Source organism: Lethenteron reissneri, chromosome 28 (genome assembly GCF_015708825.2).
Source record: "Lethenteron reissneri isolate LAM-NWPU_2019-01 chromosome 28, ASM1570882v1, whole genome shotgun sequence".
In the NCBI taxonomy this organism is placed as follows: Eukaryota; Metazoa; Chordata; class Hyperoartia; order Petromyzontiformes; family Petromyzontidae; genus Lethenteron; species Lethenteron reissneri.
In genome coordinates, this window is record NC_083806.1 from 2,814,120 (window position 1) to 2,837,993 (window position 23,874).

The 23,874-nt window shown below is 56.7% G+C and overlaps 1 protein-coding gene across 1 annotated transcript in view; it reads left to right on the forward strand.

The window, feature by feature from the left end:
• LOC133348768 (autism susceptibility gene 2 protein homolog) overlaps nucleotides 1-23,874 on the forward strand; it is a 269,387-nt gene that overhangs the window by 221,081 nt on the left and 24,432 nt on the right. The window contains 1 exon segment of the mRNA XM_061561755.1: nucleotides 21,899-21,947. Coding sequence (XP_061417739.1) covers nucleotides 21,899-21,947 — 49 coding nt within the window.

The following is a 23,874-nucleotide window of genomic DNA, read 5'->3' on the forward strand; positions in this document are numbered from 1 at the left end:
CCGCGCGCGTCACGTGGCCGCTCCCTCCCCCTCCTCGGCGAGCGAGGCCCCACGTGGACCCTGGGAGATGGCGAAGCTCGTCGCACGTAGAAACAAGCGCCGCGAGCGCTGCAGCCCGGCTCGCTGAGTTGCAGGGGGACGCTTCGTGTGGCCAGTGGAATTGAAAGAGAGCTGCGGGTAAACAGCTTTGATCGGACACTTGCCCATCTCTGTCGAGGTGAGGGAAACGAGAAATACCAGTTGTCTGGATTGTCAGAGTGATGTTTACGCTGAGCCCTGGCTACGTGAGCCCAGCCGGTCCGTACAGCGGTGGATTACGCTCCGTGGCGTGCAGCGCTCGGCGCGTTAATTTGCTAAGTAATGCTTTACAGGGCGACTGGCGCACACATCCGTGCCGTGTGTGCGAATGTGTTTTGACAATTGAGGCCTTCGCATCACGTGCACACGAAGCCCGCTGCGACGTAATCCCCGTACAAAGCAGGTGTTTGTTTTAGCAGTTTACAAATGTAAATTGCTTATTTTCGTATCGCAAGCGAGTCTTGTGTTCGAGCCAGGGTTAAAATTACCCACTGGAAAATGCCACTGAGCCCGCGGTGTTGAGTTCAGCGATATTTCACGTGCTGCATCTGCGCAGCCAGCGTGCTGCTGAAAGTCATCCCGCGGCTGCAAATGAAAGCGATCGCGTAAACAGACACGTGCGAAAATAACGGTGTCAAATTGTGATGCGTAGACATTGTCACACTTATTTATGCACCGACTAATAAACGGCGCCCGAGAAAACTTTAAATTGAAGCCGGCTTAATTGCAAAGCAATACGCGGTGGCGGCGGTATGTGTTTCCGTGAGATGTAATCGAGAGGAGCAGGGGGGCACCCGGCGGTGACACTGCGGGGTGCGTGGGAGTCAGGCCAGCGACGGTGTGAAAATACGAGGCTCTGGCAACAGGTCAGCTAGCACCTGCTGCACGTGCCACCGGGCCTCCGGCGGCACAGCCGAAGCAGGCGTGCGACGGCAACCGCTCACTTGAGCAGATCGTCTCCACTGCTTGAGAAGCCCTCGTGCCGCACCGGCGTTTGAACTTCTCGACGTTGTTCAACCCCTTGAGTTGTTTGCGAACATTGTGAAACGCCGGCGTGGCGTCTGCGCGCCATGCCGCGCGTGAGTGGAACTCTTGTGGCTCACCGGAAAGAGAGAGAGAAATCCCTGTCAGGTGATCTCTTCCTCGAAGCCACGCATGCCGGCTTAGGCCAAGGGAATCCGAGCCGCCGTAGGTGACGTGGATTAGGATTAGACACCAGAGCCGGCTTGCGACGGGACGTGCGAGCGAATGAGGGTTACCCGGGGCCGCCACCTTTCACCCTGTAATGTTGGGTTACTTAATCACCGCGTATCACGTTTACGTCCTCCTAGGCCCACAATCGGAGCTCTAATCTCCAGAGACACACTTGCATTGTTAATTGTGCCGTTGAAAACGGATAGCTCGCAGACATCGCCCGGTTTTCCAGGCCACTCCGACCACGCCGCTGCCCCCGTTGCGTTTGGCCGCTCTTCGCTTCATCGGCCGTGGCTCTGGCGCGGGAATTCCAAACCGCATCCCCCTCCGCGCGTAGCCCCCCGCCGCATTCCGGCTGTCGACTCGCGTTAGAGCCCTTCCCCAACAGCTCCTTCCTTCCTCCCCCACCTGCGAGGCACGGCCGGCGCGCCTTGCCCCCCCCCCCCTCGCGGTGCCACCACCGCCGCCCCTCCCCGCCGAGCCTCGCGCGCCAGCTGCACGGGCCGCATTACGCGGCTCCAATCCATCACCGCGCCGCCGGCAGACTAATTGCGTCCCTGGGAGGTTATTTGTAAGGAAAATGCAGTTGTTAGTACGGTCTCCCGGGAGCCGCCGCGCCGTCCGCGCTCCGTGCCGCCCGCCCCAGCCCACCCCGCGTCACACTAAGACAAATAGACGTTTTTATTTTCCGTTCTCCGCCAGGACGTTTTTGCCGAAACGCCGCTCGTGCAACTAACGTCATTTGCATTGATTTGAGGCTCTCTCCATCTCTTGTGGGGCTGCGCAGGCACGCACGCACAGGAAACCCAATTCCGCCGAAGGATTAGTTGATTCGCTGCCCTCCAACCCATTTTAAAGATTACGAATCGTGCTCGGTGCATTAAAAAATTAAGCCGCCTTTTTAAAGTAGCTTCTTATAAAAATCATGCCGCTAGAAGCATGGATGTTGTCATTTCGTGGCCTGTTGCCAACTGAGCATTAGAATTTGAAATATTCGAGTTCGTAATCGCACGTCTTGTACGCAGGAGCAATGCGGTGGAGCAAATCCACACTGCGACGATTACCACCAAAAACCTGCCTGTCCATTTGGAATAGGGTTTGTCACCTGTCTGGGATTGACCGGGTATCGTCCGGGTATTGCCATCTGCGTTCAGGTGGCAGGAATAGATTTTTGCCAAGATCTGGTACCGGTTTTGTGTTGGACTTTATCTCGATACATTGCGCAGATTTGATGGCCTAGGCCGACTGAGAAACAAGTCCCGGTTTTGTTTACAGTGGAAAAGGTTGGCGACCCTATTTGGGGAGCAAGGCTGTGATGATGGGGAGGGAATCACCGAGGCCACCATCATCCCTCCGTGGTGCTACGGAGCGTTTTTGTCGAGAGCTCTCGTCTCCCGAGCGGGCACCGCGTGGCGCGTCCCGTGGCAGGGCCCCCACCGTGGGGCGTGACACCGTAATGGTCTCCATTTATTCAGCTGTCAGGCGCAGCATGCGGCGCGGACCGCACCACCACCCGCACCACGGGCCGCACCACGGCGGACAGTCGGGAGCGGGGTACAATATGTACGGCGCGGCACAGTGCACCACGTGATACAGGAACACCACGCGATACAGGAACACCACGCGATACAGGGCACCACGCGATACAGGGCACCACGTGATACAGGAACACCACGTGATACAGGAACACCACGCGATACAGGGTACCACGCGATACAGGGCACCACGTGATACAGGGCACCACGTGATACAGGGTACCACGCGATACAGGGTACCACGCGATACAGGAACACCACGCGATACAGGGTACCACGCGATACAGGGCACCACGTGATACAGGGCACCACGCGATACAGGAACACCACGTGATACAGGGTACCACGCGATACAGGGCACCACGTGATACAGGGCACCACGTGATACAGGAACACCACGCGATACAGGGCACCACGCGATACAGGGCACCACGTGATACAGGGCACCACGCGATACAGGGCATCACGTGATACAGGGCACAACGTGATACAGGAACACCACGCGATACAGGGCACCACGTGATACAGGAACACCACGCGATACAGGGCACCACGTGATACAGGAACACCACGCGATACAGGGCACCACGTGATACAGGAACACCACGCGATACAGGGTACCACGCGATACAGGGTACCACGCGATACAGGGCACCACGTGATACAGGAACACCACGCGATACAGGGTACCACGCGATACAGGGCACCACGCGATACAGGGCACCACGTGATACAGGGTACCACGTGATACAGGGTACCACGTGATACAGGGCACCACGTGATACAGGGCACCACGTGATACAGGGCACCACGCGATACAGGGTACCACGCGATACAGGGCACCACGCGATACAGGGCACCACGTGATACAGGGCACCACGTGATACAGGGTACCACGTGATACAGGGTACCACGCGATACAGGGTACCACGCGATACAGGGTACCACGTGATACAGGGTACCACGCGATACAGGGTACCACGCGATACAGGGCACCACGTGATACAGGGTACCACGTGATACAGGGCACCACGTGATACAGGGTACCACGTGATACAGGGCACCACGTGATACAGGGCACCACGCGATACAGGGTACCACGTGATACAGGGTACCACGCGATACAGGGCACCACGCGATACAGGGTACCACGCGATACAGGGCACCACGCGATACAGGGTACCACGTGATACAGGGCACCACGTGATACAGGGCACCACGTGATACAGGGTACCACGCGATACAGGGTACCACGCGATACAGGGCACCACGCGATACAGGGCACCACGTGATACAGGGCACCACGCGATACAGGGTACCACGCGATACAGGGTACCACGCGATACAGGGTACCACGCGATACAGGGTACCACGTGATACAGGGTACCACGTGATACAGGGTACCACGTGATACAGGGCACCACGTGATACAGGGTACCACACGATACAGGGTACCACGTGATACAGGGTACCACGTGATACAGGGTACCACGTGATACAGGGCACCACGTGATACAGGGTACCACACGATACAGGGTACCACGTGATACAGGGCACCACACGATACAGGGCACCACGTGATACAGGGTACCACACGATACAGGGCACCACGCGATACAGGGTACCACGCGATACAGGGTACCACGCGGTACAGGGTACCACACGATACAGGGTACCACACGATACAGGGTACCACGTGATACAGGGCACCACACGATACAGGGCACCACGTGATACAGGGTACCACGTGATACAGGGCACCACGTGATACAGGGTACCACACGATACAGGGTACCACACGATACAGGGTACCACGTGATACAGGGTACCACACGATACAGGGTACCACACGATACAGGGTACCACACGATACAGGGCACCACACGATACAGGGCACCACGTGATACAGGGCACCACGTGATACAGGGTACCACACGATACAGGGCACCACGCGATACAGGGTACCACGCGATACAGGGTACCACGCGATACAGGGTACCACACGATACAGGGTACCACGCGATACAGGGTACCACGTGATACAGGGTACTACACGATACAGGGCACCACGCGATACAGGGTACCACACGATACAGGGTACCACACGATACAGGGTACCACGTGATACAGGGTACCACACGATACAGGGCACCACGCGATACAGGGCACCACGCGATACAGGGCACCACGCGATACAGGGTACCACGTGATACAGGGTACCACACGATACAGGGCACCACGCGATACAGGGTACCACACGATACAGGGTACCACACGATACAGGGCACCACGCGATACAGGGCACCACGCGATACAGGGCACCACGCGATACAGGGTACCACGTGATACAGGGTACCACGCGATACAGGGCACCACGCGATACAGGGCACCACGCGATACAGGGCACCACGCGATACAGGGTACCACGTGATACAGGGTACCACACGATACAGGGCACCACGCAATACAGGGCACCACGTGATACAGGGTACCACACGATACAGGGTACCACACGATACAGGGTACCACGTGATACAGGGCACCACGCGATACAGGGCACCACGTGATACAGGGTACCACGTGATACAGGGTACCACACGATACAGGGCACCACGCGATACAGGGTACCACGCGATACAGGGCACCACGCGATACAGGGCACCACGCGATACAGGGTACCACGTGATACAGGGCACCACGCGATACAGGGTACCACACGATACAGGGCACCACGCGATACAGGGCACCACGTGATACAGGGTACCACGCGATACAGGGCACCACGCGATACAGGGTACCACACGATACAGGGTACCACACGATACAGGGTACCACGTGATACAGGGCACCACACGCGATACAGGGTACCACGTGATACAGGGCACCACGCGATACAGGGTACCACGCGATACAGGGCACCACGCGATACAGGGTACCACACGATACAGGGTACCACGTGATACAGGGCACCACGCGATACAGGGCACCACGTGATACAGGGTACCACGTGATACAGGGTACCACACGCGATACAGGGTACCACGTGATACAGGGCACCACGCGATACAGGGCACCACGTGATACAGGGTACCACGTGATACAGGGTACCACGCGATACAGGGCACCACGCGATACAGGGTACCACGCGATACAGGGCACCACGCGATACAGGGCACCACGCGATACAGGGTACCACGCGATACAGGGCACCACGTGATACAGGGCACCACGCGATACAGGGCACCACGTGATACAGGGTACCACGCGATACAGGGTACCACACGATACAGGGCACCACGCGATACAGGGTACCACACGATACAGGGCACCACGCGATACAGGGCACCACGTGATACAGGGTACCACGCGATACAGGGTACCACGTGATACAGGGTACCACGTGATACAGGGTACCACACGATACAGGGTACCACACGATACAGGGCACCACACGATACAGGGTACCACGTGATACAGGGTACCACGTGATACAGGGCACCACGTGATACAGGGCACCACGCGATACAGGGTACCGCGTGATACAGGGCACCACGTGATACAGGGTACCACACGTGATACAGGGTACCACACGATACAGGGTACCACGCGATACAGGGTACCACGTGATACAGGGCACCACGTGATTCAGGTTACCACACAGTGTGTGTCTAGTGGCCCATGAGGGGCAGAGGGACTCTGTCTGCAGGCAGATCACAGCTCGTTAACACGATTACTCCGAGTGTTTAAACGAGTTGTTTTATATTTAGCGCTGCATGAACATTAGCGCGTTATTATAAACGAGGGAAGGTTTGATGGAATTGTTTCATCAGGCGTAGCGGCTTTCTTCCAGGATGTGCGTCTTGCTGTTTTGCATTAAGTGTCCAAGGAAGACACTGGATTGATTTCTTTTTTTACTTACACAGTTTGCTGAGCACAGCCCAACAAGGCCCAACACCATCAAGCGGCCAGCAACAAACAGCACCATCAAAGTTGCAACAGATAAAGATTTAGCGCGTTGCTTGAGTTGAGCGAGATTTGTGTGAGAGGCTTGGGGAAGGGGAACGATGAGAGAGAGGGAATCCCACGGTGAAGCGGTGCGAGGGGAGAAGCAGGCAGAGAAGCGTTCAGGCCTGCAGTGTGGCGAGTGAGCGGGTGAGCGGGTGGTGCAGTGAGCCAGTAGGTTGTTGTGAGCTGCAGTGGCGGTGGTGGTTACACGCAGTGTGGATGAGGCGTGGTTGAAGGAATCAATGAGTGAGATTTACGGCAACCGTAAGCATCGCAGTAGTTGTAGAAGAGTGATAAGGAGGCAACAGAGACCGGCTGTGAGTGAGTGACTGGAGTGATTGCAATGTAGGGATTTTTGCCGCGCGATGCTGCGTTGCACGCGGTCGAAACGCACAGCGCTGATCGCTGTGACCTGTGCTCCCAGCCTCCGCGTGGCATCTCGTCCTCTGGACCGAGCGGGCATGCTGGGCACTGCATTACACAGGGGCTGAAGGTGGCCCATGTAACACGCGGGCGGAGAAGGACATGGACCGTTGGCCCCGGGACAGCCCTGAAAACCAGGTCCAGTGTCCTTCAAAATGTTGAAGGAAACAGGCCTTTGTCGTCCTTCCCCCGCACCTTCAATTAGCACGGTTGGCAACGTACGGTGCGGTGCGAAAGAAGTTTAACATACAAAATAGCCACTGGCATCGTGGAGGACGAGTAACTAAATAAATGAATGTTACACGTCCTACTCTTAATTCAGTCTCAGTTTTTGCGTTGAACGAGGACCCATATCGGCAGGAGAGGGGACCTCTGGCAGTTTACAAGAAAATGTTCAGGCAAAGCCCGACTCTGAGTGTTGAAACAAGTGCCGACTTTGCTTGTTGTTGGACCAGCGATGCTGAAATTGTACACTCCCTAGAAGAAGGTCTTGTGCAAAGATCCTTGGTATGTTTGACGCGAAGGGACAGACGTGGGCCGGAGGTTCGTGCGGTCGGCTTGTCTACATCGCCCTTCACTCTGCGTCGCCGCCATCTGGGTCATTTTATGCCTGCGATTGATAGCAGGTATCCATGGAAACCAAAGTGCGGGTAAAATGGCGTGCAGGAAGCGAGCGCCGCGGGAGAGTTTGGACCGAAGCGTGCGTGCGGCGTAATCGCACGCTTTGCTTTATCGCTGCAGGAGCAAAGGGCGTCGCATGAATTGCTCGGTGGGATGGGAGTCTACTCGGACGGGATGGAGATGACAGCTTGATTAGCACCTCCTCGCAACGGGCGCGGGCAGCGTCGCTCCGTCCTTGAGGTGGACCTCGCTCGCCCGACTTGCGGATTATTTTTAGACGGTACTGCGCGCGCGCCGTTCGCACGTTCGACGAGCCGCAGACTCATTTGTACCTTGTCAACGGCGATAAAGTAAAAAGTTTGAAAGACGTCGCGGCTGTTGGCAGCATTCCGCGGCACCGCCAGACCCAACGGCGTGGCATCTGCTGTAATTTTTAGAACAGATTGTAAACTTTTTAAAAGGTTCGTTATGAGCTCACGAGAGTGTGCGGGGCGATCGAACTTGGCCCACGGCGCAGAACAAAGGATACGCGGCACGCGGGGTACGCGTCACCCCGTCGCGTGGCGGTGTCAACCGTGGGGCGCGCACGGCTACGGCGTTATCCTCTTTAAGGCAACTCTCTCGCTGCGTCTCGTGGACTAAGCGCGTCGGTTAACGTTGGCACAATTGATGTTGACTTCAAGCAAGGAAGGGTTCGGTCTCACTTCCCAACACGGGTTTGGTTTGATAATCATTTTACGTTTCAAACCGCACGGCGACATCGCGTCACGCGCAGGGACGACATCGCGAATGCCAAAGCGAATCCTTTTGCCTCTCATTTTTGGCTCCACGTCTTGGGCACTAGCCCATTGACCAGGTGACATTAACAGCGACCAGCAGCGTAAACACCGTGTGACACCGTCACGCGGTGTAACCCAGTCATGGTGCCACCGTGTCCGGAGTTGAACGGCCGGCTGACAGCTCGGCGTCTGAATGTGTAATGCGTCCGTCGCTGGTCGGGGGGGGGGGGGAAGGTGAGAGTGGCGGGTGGGGGGGGGACACCCGAGTGCTCGACATGCAGGGATCTCTGGACGGCTTCACAGCAGAGGAAATCCCCCGTGGCTTTTGTGAGCCGAGGTAAGATGGCGCGTTCTCGGCTTCGGCAAAGGCACACAGAGGAGGAGGAGGAGCGCCGTGTAGAGGCTCTGAGAATCCTGCGCCATTCCCCGATCACAATTGGTGCGTGCGGACGCCATCTCCTCCGCCCCCGCGCTCCTCAAAGCCACAATTAGCGGTGGGCCCCGAGGGCTCGGCGTGGCGGCCTCTCTGGGATCAAATGCGGCGCTGCTCAGGAGAGAGGAGGGGTGGGGGGGGAAAGCTGTTGGGAGCCGTGCCGAACGAGACAGGTAAAGGCGGCTATTGTGCATGCCAAAAAAGGCCTGGATGACGAAGAGAGGCCGGGAAGACGGCGTTGCGAGGATTAGGGTCTCCAGCGAGAGGCCTCGTGGAGGATTTAGGGCTGAAAAGGCGCGCACTAATCCGTCTTTGTGCGTGCAAGCGGTGTCAAATGGCGCGGCACGGTTGTCACTCTGTTGCCGCGCGAATGGAGCGCGCGCGGGGGCTGTTGTCTCGCCGCGGGGATTACATCGGCGCTCTGTTGTGAACACGAAGTGGCGGCGCTCCACGAGCGGCCCCGGGGCGCTGCCCGCGGCCCTCCGGTTGCGCGCGGCGCAGCAACGGCGCGACGGGCCCGGCGAGCGGGACGCCGGCGTCGCCGGGCACCGAGGGCACGGCCGTCGGCAGTGGGATTTCTTCCGCGATCGCAGAACCACGGAACGATCCTGAGCGACATCATCTCTGTCGTGATAATGAACTGTCAGGTTGAAAAGACACGAGTGTTGAGGGTGCGCTCCATTGCTTTATGAACTTCGTGAAGGTCTCACAAGTTTCCCAAATCCAAGTGGAAAGGCAGAGCGGTGAGTGTGGTCGTTACCACATTGCTTGTGCACAGTTACAACGGGCAAAACGATCGTGGCGTCGCTGTATGTTGCACTCCCTTCTTGGTGGGTCGGCAAGGGTGGTGTGCGTGAGCAGGTGGTGGGTTGGCAAGGGTGGTGTGCATGAGTGGGTGGTGCGGTGTGGTGGCTAAGCTAGGGTGGTGTGGGTGAGTGGGTGGTGCAGTGTGGTAGGTAGGCAAGGGTGGCGTGGGTGAGCAGGTGGTATGTTGGCTGGGCAAGGATGGTGTGGGTGAGTGGGTGGTGTGGTGGGTTGGCAAGGGTTGTGTGCATGAGCGGGTGGTGTGGTTGGTTGGCAAGGGTTGTGTGCGTGAGTGGGTGGTGTGGTGGATAGGCAAGGGTGGTGTGGATAAGTGGGTGGTGCAGGTGAGTGGGTGGTGCGGTGCGGTGGCTATGCAAGGGTAGTGTGGATAAGTGGGTGGTGCAGGTGAGTGGGTGGTGTGGTGGCTAGGCAAGGGTGGATTCGTTCAGGCTGGGGAGGGCGCTGTGGCGGGGCGCGTCGTGAGCTCCGGGGCTGCCAGGGCGGGCCGCGTGCGGGCGCACACTCACGGTATAATTTGTGGCCGGGATAAAAGCGAGTTCCGCGGCGGGGAGTCAATACGAGGAGGCGCAGGTGTGGCGGCAGCAGCGGGGATAATGAGCCGCGGTGCGTGCGTTGGGTGGGGGGGGGAGCGGCACTGCGTGCGATGCTGATTCTGCTGCAGCATGTGGGTCGTGTTTGAGTGAGCGTGTTTGAGCGAGCGTGAGTGTGCAGCTTATCTGGCTTTCAGTCGCGCCGCTGTGATCTAAAGCACTACCGGTGGAAAATGGATCAATTCCGATCTGGGCCCGTCTTATTACAGTTTAGGTGTGATTAGGCCGAGGCCCCTCTCCGCCCGGCTTTGTGTGCGTGTCCGAGAGGCCGTGTTTTCGTTGCGGGTGAGGTTGCGAGTGAACATTTTCAAGCGGCCGATTGTGGGAAATCTTAGTGCGAAGCGGCATGCCAACAACAGAGCAAGAATGAAGCCGCTTGACTGACGGTCACATGATATGCCTTGCTCTGACCAAACATTGCCATTCTTGTGACCTTCCTGTGACCGGCAGTGCAGACTTTCAGCCAGAGCCGATAATTCATTCAAACCTCGAAATGATTTTCGGCTCAAATAAGCTCGTCTCCTGTTTACAGCCCTGATCGCCATCGGTGAGAATTCTACATTCCTATTGGAGGTGGGCGGGGGGGGTCTATCCATAGCACAACCACTGTTGACTTCCTCTCAATGCGGTGCTCATTTTACGGACCCCAGAAAGACGATGGGCCGAGGAAACCTCCGGACCAGGATTTGAACTCACGGGGGGGGACCCCCTTCCCATTGCGAGCCGCTTTGCTCCACCGCCGAGCATCCTCGTCGGCGAGGGGCCGGGAAGAGACCGGAGAAGCCCCCCCCCCCCCCAAAACCGCGCCCCCCCCCCGCCCGCGTGCGTGAGCCAGGCATCGGGGCCTTCGTCCCTCTGGGCGAGCGCACTGAATGGCGGCGGCGGCGTCCTAAGAGCTGCGTTTATGTTGACAACAAAGGAGCGGCTCTTTTGAGCGCTGCGCCGCTCGCGCCGCTGATTTGTCGGCTCCTATTCAGCGAGCCAGAAACGTGGCCGCCGTGCTTTACGGGCCCACCCTAGCGTGCTGCCGGGCTGTCGCGGGCAGAGCGGCGCGGGAGAATGGGACGAGGGAGCCGTGCGCTTTGTGAGCGGCGTGGCGGCCCCCCCCCCCATGCCCCTCGTCGCTACCCCCAACCCCCGAGGCCCCCCGTTTTACGGCTGGGGGGGTGGGGACCAGCTGGCTGAGAGGGCCCGAGACCCCGCACTGACCCGGCAAGCTGTTTCCATCGTCCTTCCTGGGAGAAAGGCAGGGTTACTGCGGACCGCGGGGAACAATCATTAAGAGCCGTAACGCCGCTCTGCCCTTTGTCGCTGGAGATAATGAGCACCCGATATTGTTACGTCGCTACAAGACGACACGCTCAAACAATTACTGCCTCTACGCATCTTTTGTGTTTTTTGACAGTGACAAATATTTTGTAAAATTAGAGTCAAACGCAGTCCACTATTCCATGCACGAGAGTGCGCATGCTGTCACCGTTAATTTGTTTATTGCTTCTGCAACCAGTCTCTACTGCTGGATGAAGGCCTATTCCTGGTGGTTTTGGCTGAAATTCAGAGTTTTTTCTCCCAATTAATTGAAATATTCCATTTTAAGTGTCTCTTGCTCTAGCACTGTGTGGTTAATGCAGCACTGATTAAATATTTGAGAAATTTCTACGAACTAGGATTCATAATTGGTTTTCGATTAAGCGACTCAAATAATTCGCCATATATGTCGTGTCACCCTCTACTACATAACACAGCCAGTCAATTTAAATTGTGACCCTGCGCATGAGCGTTTGACAACGCGCAAACTCTAATCGGTTCAGCTCACCGGTGAGCTGAAGAATGACCCTCGCAGCCAAATGTAGTGATTAGGGTGTTTGGTTTGAAACTGCATCAAACATCCCTCAGGTCAGAGATCAGGAAGTTCGCATGACACAACGGACTGAGCACCATCACGCGCGGTATCCACACACATTAGCACGAGAGAGCGTGCGCCACGGTATCCGCACGCTTGTTCGCTCGCTCATGCCCATACTGCCTACGGTTCCCCACCGCCGTTCTGTAGCCACGCAGTCGAGCGCTGAGCACCACTCGCTCGTACACCCAGCAAAGTCTCGTTGAGTCTCAAGACTCTTATTCAGGATGGTCCTGCCAAGTTTTCGCAAAAGAGCGGGGGGCGGGAGCAACGTAGGTCTGCGTGCTCCCAATGGAGTCTTTTGCATGCAGTTTTTCAGCATTGGGATATTTGGCCAACACCAGTTACATTGTGTGGGGGATTTGTGTTTACTATGCGAGGAAACCAGACAACCCGAAAGAAACCCGTGCAGAGCAGGGAGGAACGTGCAAACTGCCCGCAGACAGGCACCCAAGACAGGACTCGAGTCCAGACTCTTCTTGTATTACCGCTGGGCCACCATGAGACCCCGAACGGTCGGCGAGCGGGCCCTGCCGCAACGAAGGCCGAAATGAAGTGCTGCGGCATGGTATCAAGCGGTGCCGCTGAAGGACAGGCCCCGGGGATGCGGCACCGGCGCCGCCACGACAGAGAGTGCGAGTGTGTTACCGAGGGAAAGGTCAGAGTGGTGCCCGTAGGACGTGAGTCGCAGGCGTTGTCACACCCCCGAAGTGCTAATGTGCCTGTAACTGAGATGGACAGACGGGCCGAAAAGAAATAACGCCGGCAATGCGGCCCGTGGGGGATAGGAGAGAGCGAGCCTCTGGGCTGCGGCGGCCGGGCGTGCTCGGCGTGCCGAGTGTAATTTGCGCGCGTCTGCCTTTAGCCGAGATAGTATTGCACATGTGACTGATGTGGCCCCGGGGGAGTGTCAGATTGGGATATCAAAGCCTGACCCCTGAAGGTGAAAGGCTAAAGGTTCAGGTTTGGCATGCCCGACACGATCACATCACTTCCTGACTCGTTGCCCTGGAGTCGGGAGACATCACTGCCACTTCCGAGCGAGACGGCGGCCGAGGCTGCGTTGGCGAAGGCCGTGTTTGCCCTGTCTGGAAGCGGTCGCCGTTGGTTCGGCGAGCCGTCGGGAGCGAGCCCGGGGTGGGCTCATGTGGGGGCCCTTGGCTTTTGTCTGCGCGTTTAGCGGCCGAGCAGTAAAAGCCAACCTCGCTGCTGTTTTCTTTACGAGTAATTTAAGCCGTAAAGTGGCTTCAAGTCGTGCCATTTTACGAGGACAAGAAACTCGATGCCTTGCCCCGCCGCCCGCGGGCCAAGTATTTGGCAAAGCCCTCCCCGGTGTTCGGTACCGGCGCGTCTCGCTTGCTTCGTCGCACGTCACGAGTTCGCTTGCTCGTTCAAGTGTGAGCGGTGCCAGTTCTGTGGAGCGATTCCTTTTAAACGCGGCTGCAGTCTCTTGCACTCGACTCTCTGCCCAACGCTGTCCTCGCCCGCGTGCGAGGTGTCGCCTATGTTTAGACGATCTTGCAGTGTTTACATTCCGTGCCTTTTAGAACTCTTAATTCTGACCCCCAAACATAGCGGTGAGCTCAATATAAATATCCCTGGAGCACATCACAGCAGGGGTCTGACACATGGCTGGTGGAAGAAAACCCAACAGACACAGCCTGCAGACACAGCCAGCAGACACAGCAACAGGCACAAGACACGGCCAACAGACTCAGTCTCCAGACACAGCCTCCAGACACAGACAGCAGACACAGCCACAAGGCACGGCCAACAGACTCAGCCTGCAGACACAGCCTCCAGACACAGACAGCAGACACAGCCAACAGACACAGCCAACAGACTCAGCCTGCAGACTCAGCCTCCAGACACAGACAGCAGACACAGCCAACAGACTCAGCCTGCAGACACAGCCACAAGACACGGCCTCCAGATGCAGCCTGCAGACACAGCCTCCAGACACAGCAGACACAGCCTCCAGACGCAGCCTCCAGACACAGACAGCCCCACAAGGGAGGGAAACATGAGTGAGCTCTATAAGCCAGCAGTGGAGGATCCTTTAAAGTCCCCCTTGAAAAGAGTGGCCCATTGTTTGCCACCGAGCTGCTCTCCATAAATACACTGCCGTTTTCAAAAACGACACAAGGCTTCATTGTGAGCGGGACTCTGCCGCGGATTAATGGGGTGGGGGGGCCGCGTAGACATTTTCAAACGCAGCAGTAACAAAGTACAACGTGCTTTCCCGACCCAGCCGTCGGGAATAATGTAAAACGTTTAATAATTTATAATTTGGCATAGCTCCCATTGCGCGGTCGGCGACCTTGCGGGATGGCGCGTCGCGCGGAGGCCCGGGTGAGCGAGGTGCCACGCGACCGGGCGCCGCGCTCAATTTCTCGTGCGCCGAGCCCGGCTCTCGGTCGGCTCGAGCTGCGCTCCGCTGCGGCGTAACAAGGGGAGCAAAAACAAACCCGAGCCTGCCGGGCGATAGATTAATGGTAAAGATGCGCACTGTGCAGAAACAATCTGCGAGGGCGTTTATCGCCGTGTGGGACATCCATCCCAATGCGATACGCCGGGCGTAAACAACCGGTGTTGAGCGTTGCAAGGAACCGATGACTTGCCTGAACACAGTTTGTTTAATTCTTTTTGTAATTTTTTCCCCCAATTTTATCCGGATTGCGCCATCGGCATCGTGCCGCGGGACGCAGCGACCCTCCTCTCGGCGTAGTGCCGCCCATCCTGTTGGAGAACGGTCCACGGAAGCGGATATCGCAGAGCCACCTCTAATATTGCTTCAAGGGACCTTTGGTACGCGCAGTAGAGGACAGCACTTTCCCACTCCCACCCACTCTGTATATGATAGCGAGGTTAGTTGCACATAGGTATGTTTATTTTCTTTCGCATCATACATAGCCAACCGGGCAAATCGGAGGGTGCAAGATAGTCAAACCCATATTTTAAGTATCAGAGCGGGAATGTAGCCAAATTAAGGGTAGAACAAAATTGAATGTTACGAGTTTTTTCGTGCAGGCATTGAGATCATCAACTCACTGCACCTGATGTGAGCTGGTTTAATCACAGGCGGCTGGGTTTGAACCCAGGATCTCAGCCACCCCCACCCCTCCGTCCCCACGTCTCGGACACCGGATGAACTTTGGCGGCCGGACTGGTCACAGCGAAGCCCCGCACACAGAGAGATCTCTTCGCATACGAGCGCAGTTGCCTCTTAACAAGATTTAAACACGATTTGTTGACCGCTGCCATTTCTACAGCTCGAATTGCACAATCTGTGATGCAGGCATCCGTCTGGGATAATGAGACCGGGCCTCGCAGGGGCCTGGCAGCCAGTCCCCATCTTGCGTGCATGCGACCTCTCCGATTACGTCGCATCGAGAATCGCGCCGCGAGCTCCCGTTCACGCGCACGTTGACCCGGCGGAACCATAAACCACCGCTGGCCGAGTTAATAATTAAATAAATAGAGCTGGAAAAAGCCCATCGCTGCAAAAAAATACAAATATTTATTGTTGTCCTTGAGCAAATGGGCCTTCCGGACCGATCGTTGAAACAGCACTTGTGATCTTTACGAGTTAACAGCGCTGCGTGCAACTTTTGTTCAAGTGAATCCTGCTGGCCTCGTCCTCCTCCAACAGCAGCAGGAGCCACAGGGACCTAACTCCAGTGACGCATTCTCCTCACTTCCCAGTGTTCGTGGCCAAACCTTTTCCTCCTTGCAAACGCATCTGTGTGTTGCACAAATGCAACACAACGCCATTTTCCATCCGCAGAATCTCCACTTGCGGCGGTAGCTGCAGTCGTTCGCGGCACCGCACGCACAGGGCGATGGCGCGGGAGGCGCGTGGGCGTCTCGCATCGGCAGGGAGAGGGGGGGCCCTGCGCACGCCGTGACGGGGAGAGGGCCCAGCGATGTCATCGCGACAGAGTTCGCGTTGGGGCCCGTTCGGTGGCGCTCAGCACGTACCGCTCGCGGGCGAATTGCGCGAACGTCGGTGCGCACAACCGGAGTTTTGTTCCCGCTGTTTACGTTTTTGAGAAGCAATTTACAGCGCAAAAATGAGTTTCGTTTTTGAGGTGTGTGGCGTAACCCGTTTAGTAAAAGGAGCCGTTCTGTAAATATTGGCAGCGGTCGGTGTTTACCGTCGGAAAGCATTTGCCAGTTCTCCCAGCCAGGCCCGGCTGCTCCTCGCAGAGCGCCCGCTCCGTTAAACCGCTTCCCGCACTTTTACGAGAAGAACAGCTTTGTTTTACGAGCGGCGTGCGCTGGTGGCAGAGCGCTCGCTGTGCGAACCCTCACCGGGGACCCGCTCGTAATGAGTGGAACTGCACATTAACATTCTTCAGATCCCCTGTTTTTACAAACAGCTATATTTTATGAGCAGTAATGCATCTGCAGTGTGCAATATTTATCACCGGAGTCCATTCATCATAAGCGTTTACAGCGTGGAGCTTCGTGTTTTCACGCGGCTGCCATGATTTAAGCGCGGTTAATTTTTTTTTCTACGTGAAGCGTCAAGGAATCGTTTCTTGGGCAGGAGAGCGCGGCGTTCACGTTCTCGTACGGCGGCTCTGGCTGGGCGCGTGGCGGCGCGGTTCCTGCCGGGAACGGAGGGGGGGGGCCTGGGTGAGGCACAGCGAGAGCCGGGCTCAGCGCTGGGGGTGCTTCTCCCTGGCAGGCCCTGGCATCCGACACCGCGGCTCCACTTGGAGCACTAACTGATCGTTAAAGAGGGCCCTTATCTAACAGAGAGGGCCCTTGCCTATAAACATCCGGCACTTCACCACCATTGGTTTATACGAGCCTGGCTTTGCTGATGAGACACTGAATGTTGAAACCGCTCCAGAGCTTTGCTTGTGTTGAACTAAGGAGCTCAAAAATGCATACCCACAAGGCTTGTGTGGCTGATGAGATGTGGGGAAAAAAAATACTAAAAAAATTTTTGTATGTGGAAGGTCTGCTCATCCATTTTGATAAATCTTTAGCAGCTGTATCTTTGCATGAACAGCGTCTAAAAGTGCAGAGATTTTGAAATAAGTGCGAGTAATTGTGTGAGGCCCCAATCTGGGGCACAGTCCACCTGTGAAGCGGTTGTGAGGAACGTGGCAGCACCGGCTCGCTCGCTCGGCGTGTGTGCGTGTGTGTGCATGCCCAATCACCACGTGCCCAATCACCGCATGCCCAAACAGCTTTTGTTCGGCCGGATCGAGGGGGCTAAACGGGCGCAGCACGGGCTAGAGAAGAGATGGAGTGATATGGTACAGGAGGATGTAGAGCTGAGTGGACTTGCCGAGGACTGGTATCAGCGGTGTCAAGATCGGCCTCTGTGGAGGAGGTTCGTGAAGGACGCTACTGGGCAGTTGGAGGCAGTCGCCCTCCAACAACGCGGTGGGCGGAGGAGCGACGCTCACAACAACGAGCAGAACGCCGGGTGGCTAAAGCACAGCAAGTTGGCACAGGAGGGGGCGCAGGTGGTGCATCAGCCACTCATCTCAGTCAGTGGACCCGTGGCACCTGGGTCTGCCCCGTGACCTCCTGCCAGCGGGCGTTCAACACTTCACGTGGCCTCATGGTGCACATAGCCTGGCACAAGCGTCGTGGTGATGTCACTGCCACTTAGTGGCGAATGGCTGTTGTTGTTGTGTGCACGTGACGTCAAGCGGCCAACAACAAACCACACCGTCAGTGGTAACAGATAAGAGTTCAAACGTTTCTTAAATTGAGCGAGATTAATTGTAAAAGCCTGGGAAAAGGAAACGGTGGGTTGGAATCCCAGCGTGGAGCAATGCGAGGGAAGAAGCATAAATCGAAGCGTTGTGACCTCCAGTGTGGTGAGTGAGTGAGTGAGCATGTTGTTGTGACCTGCAGTGTGGCGGTGGAACACAGTACGGATGAGAGAGTCGGTGTCTAGGCCGAGCCCTCGTGTACACGTGCACCTGTACGCACACGCGGATCACCCGTGTGTGCGTGTGTGTGTTTGCGCGTGCACGAGCGAGCCTGCGCGGTGCGATTATAGAGGCTTAACCAAAAGGTTGCGGCTCTGGCGGCTGACAGCAGGAGCGGGGCCCGACAAACCCCGCACGCCAAGGAACCGGCGCGAGAGACGCGGGCGCAGACGGCAGCGTGGCCCGGCCGGGGGGGGGGGGGCCACGGCAGAGACGGAATCGACGGTGGGGCCTGGCGGGCGGCCGGCCGTCGTAACCGGAGCCCAGCGCTGACTTAGCCGGCCGCTATATAAAGCGAGAATGCCGCCCGACGCGCATAGCACAACCCGGGAAAGTTGTTGACGAGCGAGCAAATAGTCGATCTTTCTCGAGCCGGCTCGCTCGCCCGCCGCGCCGGCCGCTCGGCCACCGCTCTGTGCCGGGGGGCCACTCTGCGCTGCCGCACCCGCGCGGTTCCAGTCTGCGACGTCGTGCTGACCTGTAAGCGCTATTCCTCGGAGACCTTTAAGTTGACTCAAGAGTTATTTATAAGCGTGTATGAGCACGTGGTGTATGGCATGGGGCCTCGCCTATGAACGTCTGGGGGTTCAGCATTGGTTCAAGGGAGCGTGGCTCTGCTGGTGAGAGACCGTCTGTCGAAACCGGTTCAGAGTTTGCTTGCATTGAGCCAATGCTGCTGAAATTATGCACTTGCGGCTGATAGGATGTGTGGTCAGTTTTTTTACACGAATCATGGGGAGAGTTGTCTGCCGATTATTTTGGTGCTTGTATTCGGCAAAGTGACGCGAACGATGATGTTTCAGCGTGGTTATGAAGCCATAAATGTTGTATTTTTCACCCGTCTCTGTGCGTGGAACGCGTGTCAAGCACCGACGGCGTCATTCTGTTCAGAGTGACGCTTGCGGCTTAGAGAATGCGGTCGTGCTGTTGTGTTCATTGTGATGTGGGACGAGAATGAATGGGATCCTCAGTGTTTGAAGCGAGGGAACAGAAGCGTGTGTGTGTGCGTTTATAATATGTATGTGGTGTGTGTGTTCTTCAGGCCTGTACGCTGCAGGTTGTCTTCTCGTATACTTATAGAGGTTGTATGAACATACACTACTTCGTGTGTGTTCATAGACAGTCGTTAATATGATTACAGTTGTGTTTACTCAGGAAAGCCTCGCCGAGTCTCAGGACTCTTTTTCAGATGGGTCGCTATGCAAAATCCCAATCGAGTAAAGTTGTGGTGTCATAATATTTAGCAAATTTGAACGGTGACACCAGCACACGAATGACCGCGCGTGGTATTTGCACCGTTGATGCCACCGCAGAGGGCAGCCTCTGAATCGGCACCGGGAGCCTTTGCAACAAGCGGCGGACGCGCCGCTGCTGGTCCACCCGTGTGTCGATATACGCACCCTGCAGTGCGTGTGGGTGCAGAAGCACTTTCTCTCCTGCGTTGTTGTTGTTGTTTGCTTCCTGCCCTCGGGGTGCATTTGTATTCCCCTCCACTACGCAGCATGTGTACCGTGTGCAGTCCCTGCGTCTGTGCGCACGATAGAGGTGCGTGTGGGTTTGCTGCCACCTGTCGACAGGGCGGGACACTGGCCGACACGCCCGTGTGTGTGTGTGTTTATGAGAAGACTTGTATACGTTACGGGGGAGCGGTGGTGCAGTGGTTCGCGAGCGGTGCTACAAACCCAGCGACTTCTGATTCCTTTTTGATGGCGAATATCTGAACCGATCCTTGAGCCTCCCCAAAGTTCACCCGGCTTTAAATGAGTACCTGCCGCGGTGTATAAACATCGACCGCTGGAGAGACAAAGGCGGCCTGGTGTGGTTCTGGCCACACCACCACCTCGTGCGCCGTGACGGATGCGCGCCAACAACGCTTGTCCAAATGTCTTTTGGTGGGCTACACGGGAGAGTGTTTGTGGAAGTGTGTAAATGTGGGCTGCTTAATTAATTTGAGTTGGCGTACTCGCCACAGAGCCACTTTGCACGGGGCCAGGGGTTGAACTCTCGTGGCCGCTACGAAGTGGTGTCCCGGGATTGCACCTGGTACATTGCACAGTGATGCAGAACGTTCACGAGCCTGTGATGCCATTGGCCATGAGTCTGTCCAAAGCCAAATCCCTCATTTCAACCATTCCTGCAAATGAATTCTAGACAAAATTATCGGAGGAGTGCAATGAATGATTATTATCTCTGCATAACTGCAGCCGGGCTTTTCCATTCCCGATCACAAAGTAGCCATTTAGTATTGAAAATAAAAATCAATTATCTGGTGGTACTGCATTGGTAATGGTGCACAAGTACAAATCATAAAAATGGAGCACATTCGGCAATAACACAGCGACATCAAAAGGAAAGTATGTAATTGCTAACGTTTCAGGCATTGGCCCTTGTTCATAACTCTCATCATTTTTCGCACGGCCTATGACGAGCGGGTTATTAGAGACTTAGTTATACGTCAATGCAAGGTTGCATGGTCCCTTGGTGTGGAGTTCATAGCCACAGTCGAGCCTTTGATCTTCCACTTGTGCATTAGGCGTCCTTTAAGGCCGCGGCGTTATTGCCGTGCCGGATTAAATAAAAGGACGCAACTCCTGATTGTTTAATTTTGTTGCGTGGGCCCTCTGCGGAGCCGTCGTAAATTGCGGTGGGCGCGTAGTCAAGCCTCGGCGCCCCGTGCGAAATCGGAGCGGACAGACGCCGTGCGACAGGTGTCTGCCGAGACGGGGAGGTTGATCCGAGTGGAACGACACAAACCGGTCCCGTGGCTCTCGCCCGGCGCAGCCCGCACGCGTTGCCGGCGGTGATGGCGGCGGCGGTGAGCAACACCGTCGCTCCGCAAGATGAGCCCGCGAGCGCTATGGTCCCGCGAGCGGCCCAGTGGTGGGGAGCGGTTTGAGATTTGCAGGGCGGCGGTGTTTTGGACGAACCGTTCACCTCTGTCCCGGCTGTGCTGTTCGGCGACCGCACGCGCGGCGAGTGGCGGCTGCGGGCAGAGAGGCGGTGGCGCCGGTTCATGGCCGCGCGGTTCGCGGAGGTGCAGCGGGTCGTCGTTCACCGTAACGACGCCGAGGCCGGGCGTGTGATGATCGCTTCGTGTCCAGACACCCGGCGCAGCTTTTGATGCTTTGTTCAGCCCTGCAGTGTCTGGCTCGAGCCACTGCTGGCAGGAGGTGGCTCCAGAGAGTGTTTAGTTGACTCTTCCACGCTGGGCACACGTGTTGCGTACAATACGTCAAGTTTGTGTTTGTATGTAACTGGATTGGCGATCGAGGATGAAGGTGAATGCATGTTATGTTATTTAACAAGCCCTTCGGTAGATGAAACGATGGGCCCGCCCCCGTCATAGGAATGTGGAATTGCCACCTCTGGTTCGGCGCTGTAATCAGGGGAGGAGCACCACCTCGATGGTTACTTGAGCAGCAGGAGATCACTTCGAGTCGGCCTACCCGACGAATAGTTTGCACCGTTGAGCACTGTACACACTTCAAGCTGTTGGTTTCCTTCCCCTGATCCTGCGTCTCTGACAGCGACTTCTCTCCCTTGCCGTTGCAGGTCTCCGACGTGAGCTCCGAGAAGCTCTTCAGCGCCGCGCCCACTAAAGGTACGGACGGAGGTCGCGACGCGCCGTTTGCGATGCAGCGAGAAAGCCCCGCGTCTTCGTTACCAGGGGTCACGCGGCGACCGGCAGTTGTTTACCTTGCGTGACCTCTAAGGCGTCGGCGCCCCTCGGAGTCTGCGATTGGCGGCGGAGCGATTTCAGCGGCGGCCCTGTGGGAGACGTACAGCGAAGTCCACGTGTCGGAACGCCCCGGCGGGGAGCGCCTCTGCATTTTGCCAAGAACATAATCACAAGTTCCCCCACTGTTTCGGCCGATAATGCGTCGCATCGCGGTGCCAGCACGCGGCTCAATTCGTATAGCAGGAGGTGGCCAGATTGGGCTGTCAAAACACATTTGCCTCCGGTCACCCGCCGAGCGGCTCTGCGGTGCGCCGTGGCGCACGGCGCGTGTTTGCACAGGTGCAGCGAGCATTTGTCTCCGTCCGGCTCGCGTGCAACGCGCGTGCGGTGTACGCGTGCCACGCACGCTCGCCGTGCACACGCGCCGTGCGGTGCACGCGCCTCCTGCACGTCGCCGCTGCCCCTCCGGCTGGAGGTGACCTCTCGCCGGCCCTGCGCAGCCGTGGCGGAGCGCGGATCTCGGTGTCGCGCGAGTGCCCCGTGAAGAGCCGTGTCCCGTGAAGAGCCGTGTCCCTCCGCCCTCTCAGCGGCCAGCGCCGAGAGATTCACCGCGGAGGCCTCGCTGGAGACTACCCGGCAGGGGGGTGGGGGCAGGCCATCCCAGAGTGTTGAGATTTCTCAATAAGGCCGCATGTAAATAATAAAAAACATATAATGTATTGTGTCTGGTATATATCAATAAAATACCAGTACTGGGTTTTCTCTTGGATCGGCCACTGACTCACGCCCTCGAGGTTTCGCTGAGTTGTCGCGAATCGGCATCGAAATTTCATTCAAAGAACGATTTCTTCTTTTGTCCCCAACGGACTCCCAAGTTTTTGAACGAAGCCCTCGTTTTTAATCGGCTTGTGTCCAGTTTGCACAATGTCGTTTGCCTGGTTTTAGTCGTGCGATTGCCGCAATTGTGCCACTGGCGTACGGTTTGTCGAATTGCTGCCTCGGTTGACGTGGTACCCACGGTGACGTGGTACCCACGGTGACGTGGTACCCACGGTGACGGGGGACTTACCAATTACGCCGGACCTTGGAGCCACCACGGAGATGACAAGGGGTCAGCTGACAAGTCACGGTCCTTCCTTCCCCTCGGCTACATGAAGAACCCGTTCAGATTTGACCCGATATTTTTATCGGCAGATAATTTGCATGCAACTCGTTTGAATCTCAAGTAGTTGGTTCTCATGCAGAATCAAACGCGTTTGTCACTCGCGTGCAAATCGATGTTTTTCATTTTTCAGCACAGTTGCTGAGGCAAAGGGGTCAGGAGAGAGACGAGGCTAGGCAGGGAGAGGCTGCATCAGGGCCACGACGCCACTGCTGCTGCTGCTGCTGCATGGAGAGCAGCGGCAGTGTCCGTTCTCACAGCGGGGGGGGGGGGAGGAGGGGCGGCGGGGGGAAGGGGATTAGAGTGGGGGTGGCCAGGCAGGAGTGGCGTGGTACACACTTATATGAGTGGCAGGGTGGCACGGTGGGAATATTTGTGCCAAACAGAAAGAAGGACCTGGGTACCTTTCTGTGTGATGTTTGCACGTGCTCCTCCCCCTGTTCCACTGTGGATATCCTCCGGGCTATCCAGCTAAATACACGCAATGTCATTGGTGTTGGTCAAACATCCCAATGTAGCAGGACCCTGCTCAAACAGACTCTTTGCCCTAGCCGGGTGAATAGGTAATTATTGGTATAGTAACAATAATCTGCAATGAGTTCCCAAGTTGACGAATAATCCACATTTGTTCATATGTGCACCTGGTGTGTCGGCCACCCCGATGCCCGGTCTGGAGACGCGGTTGGG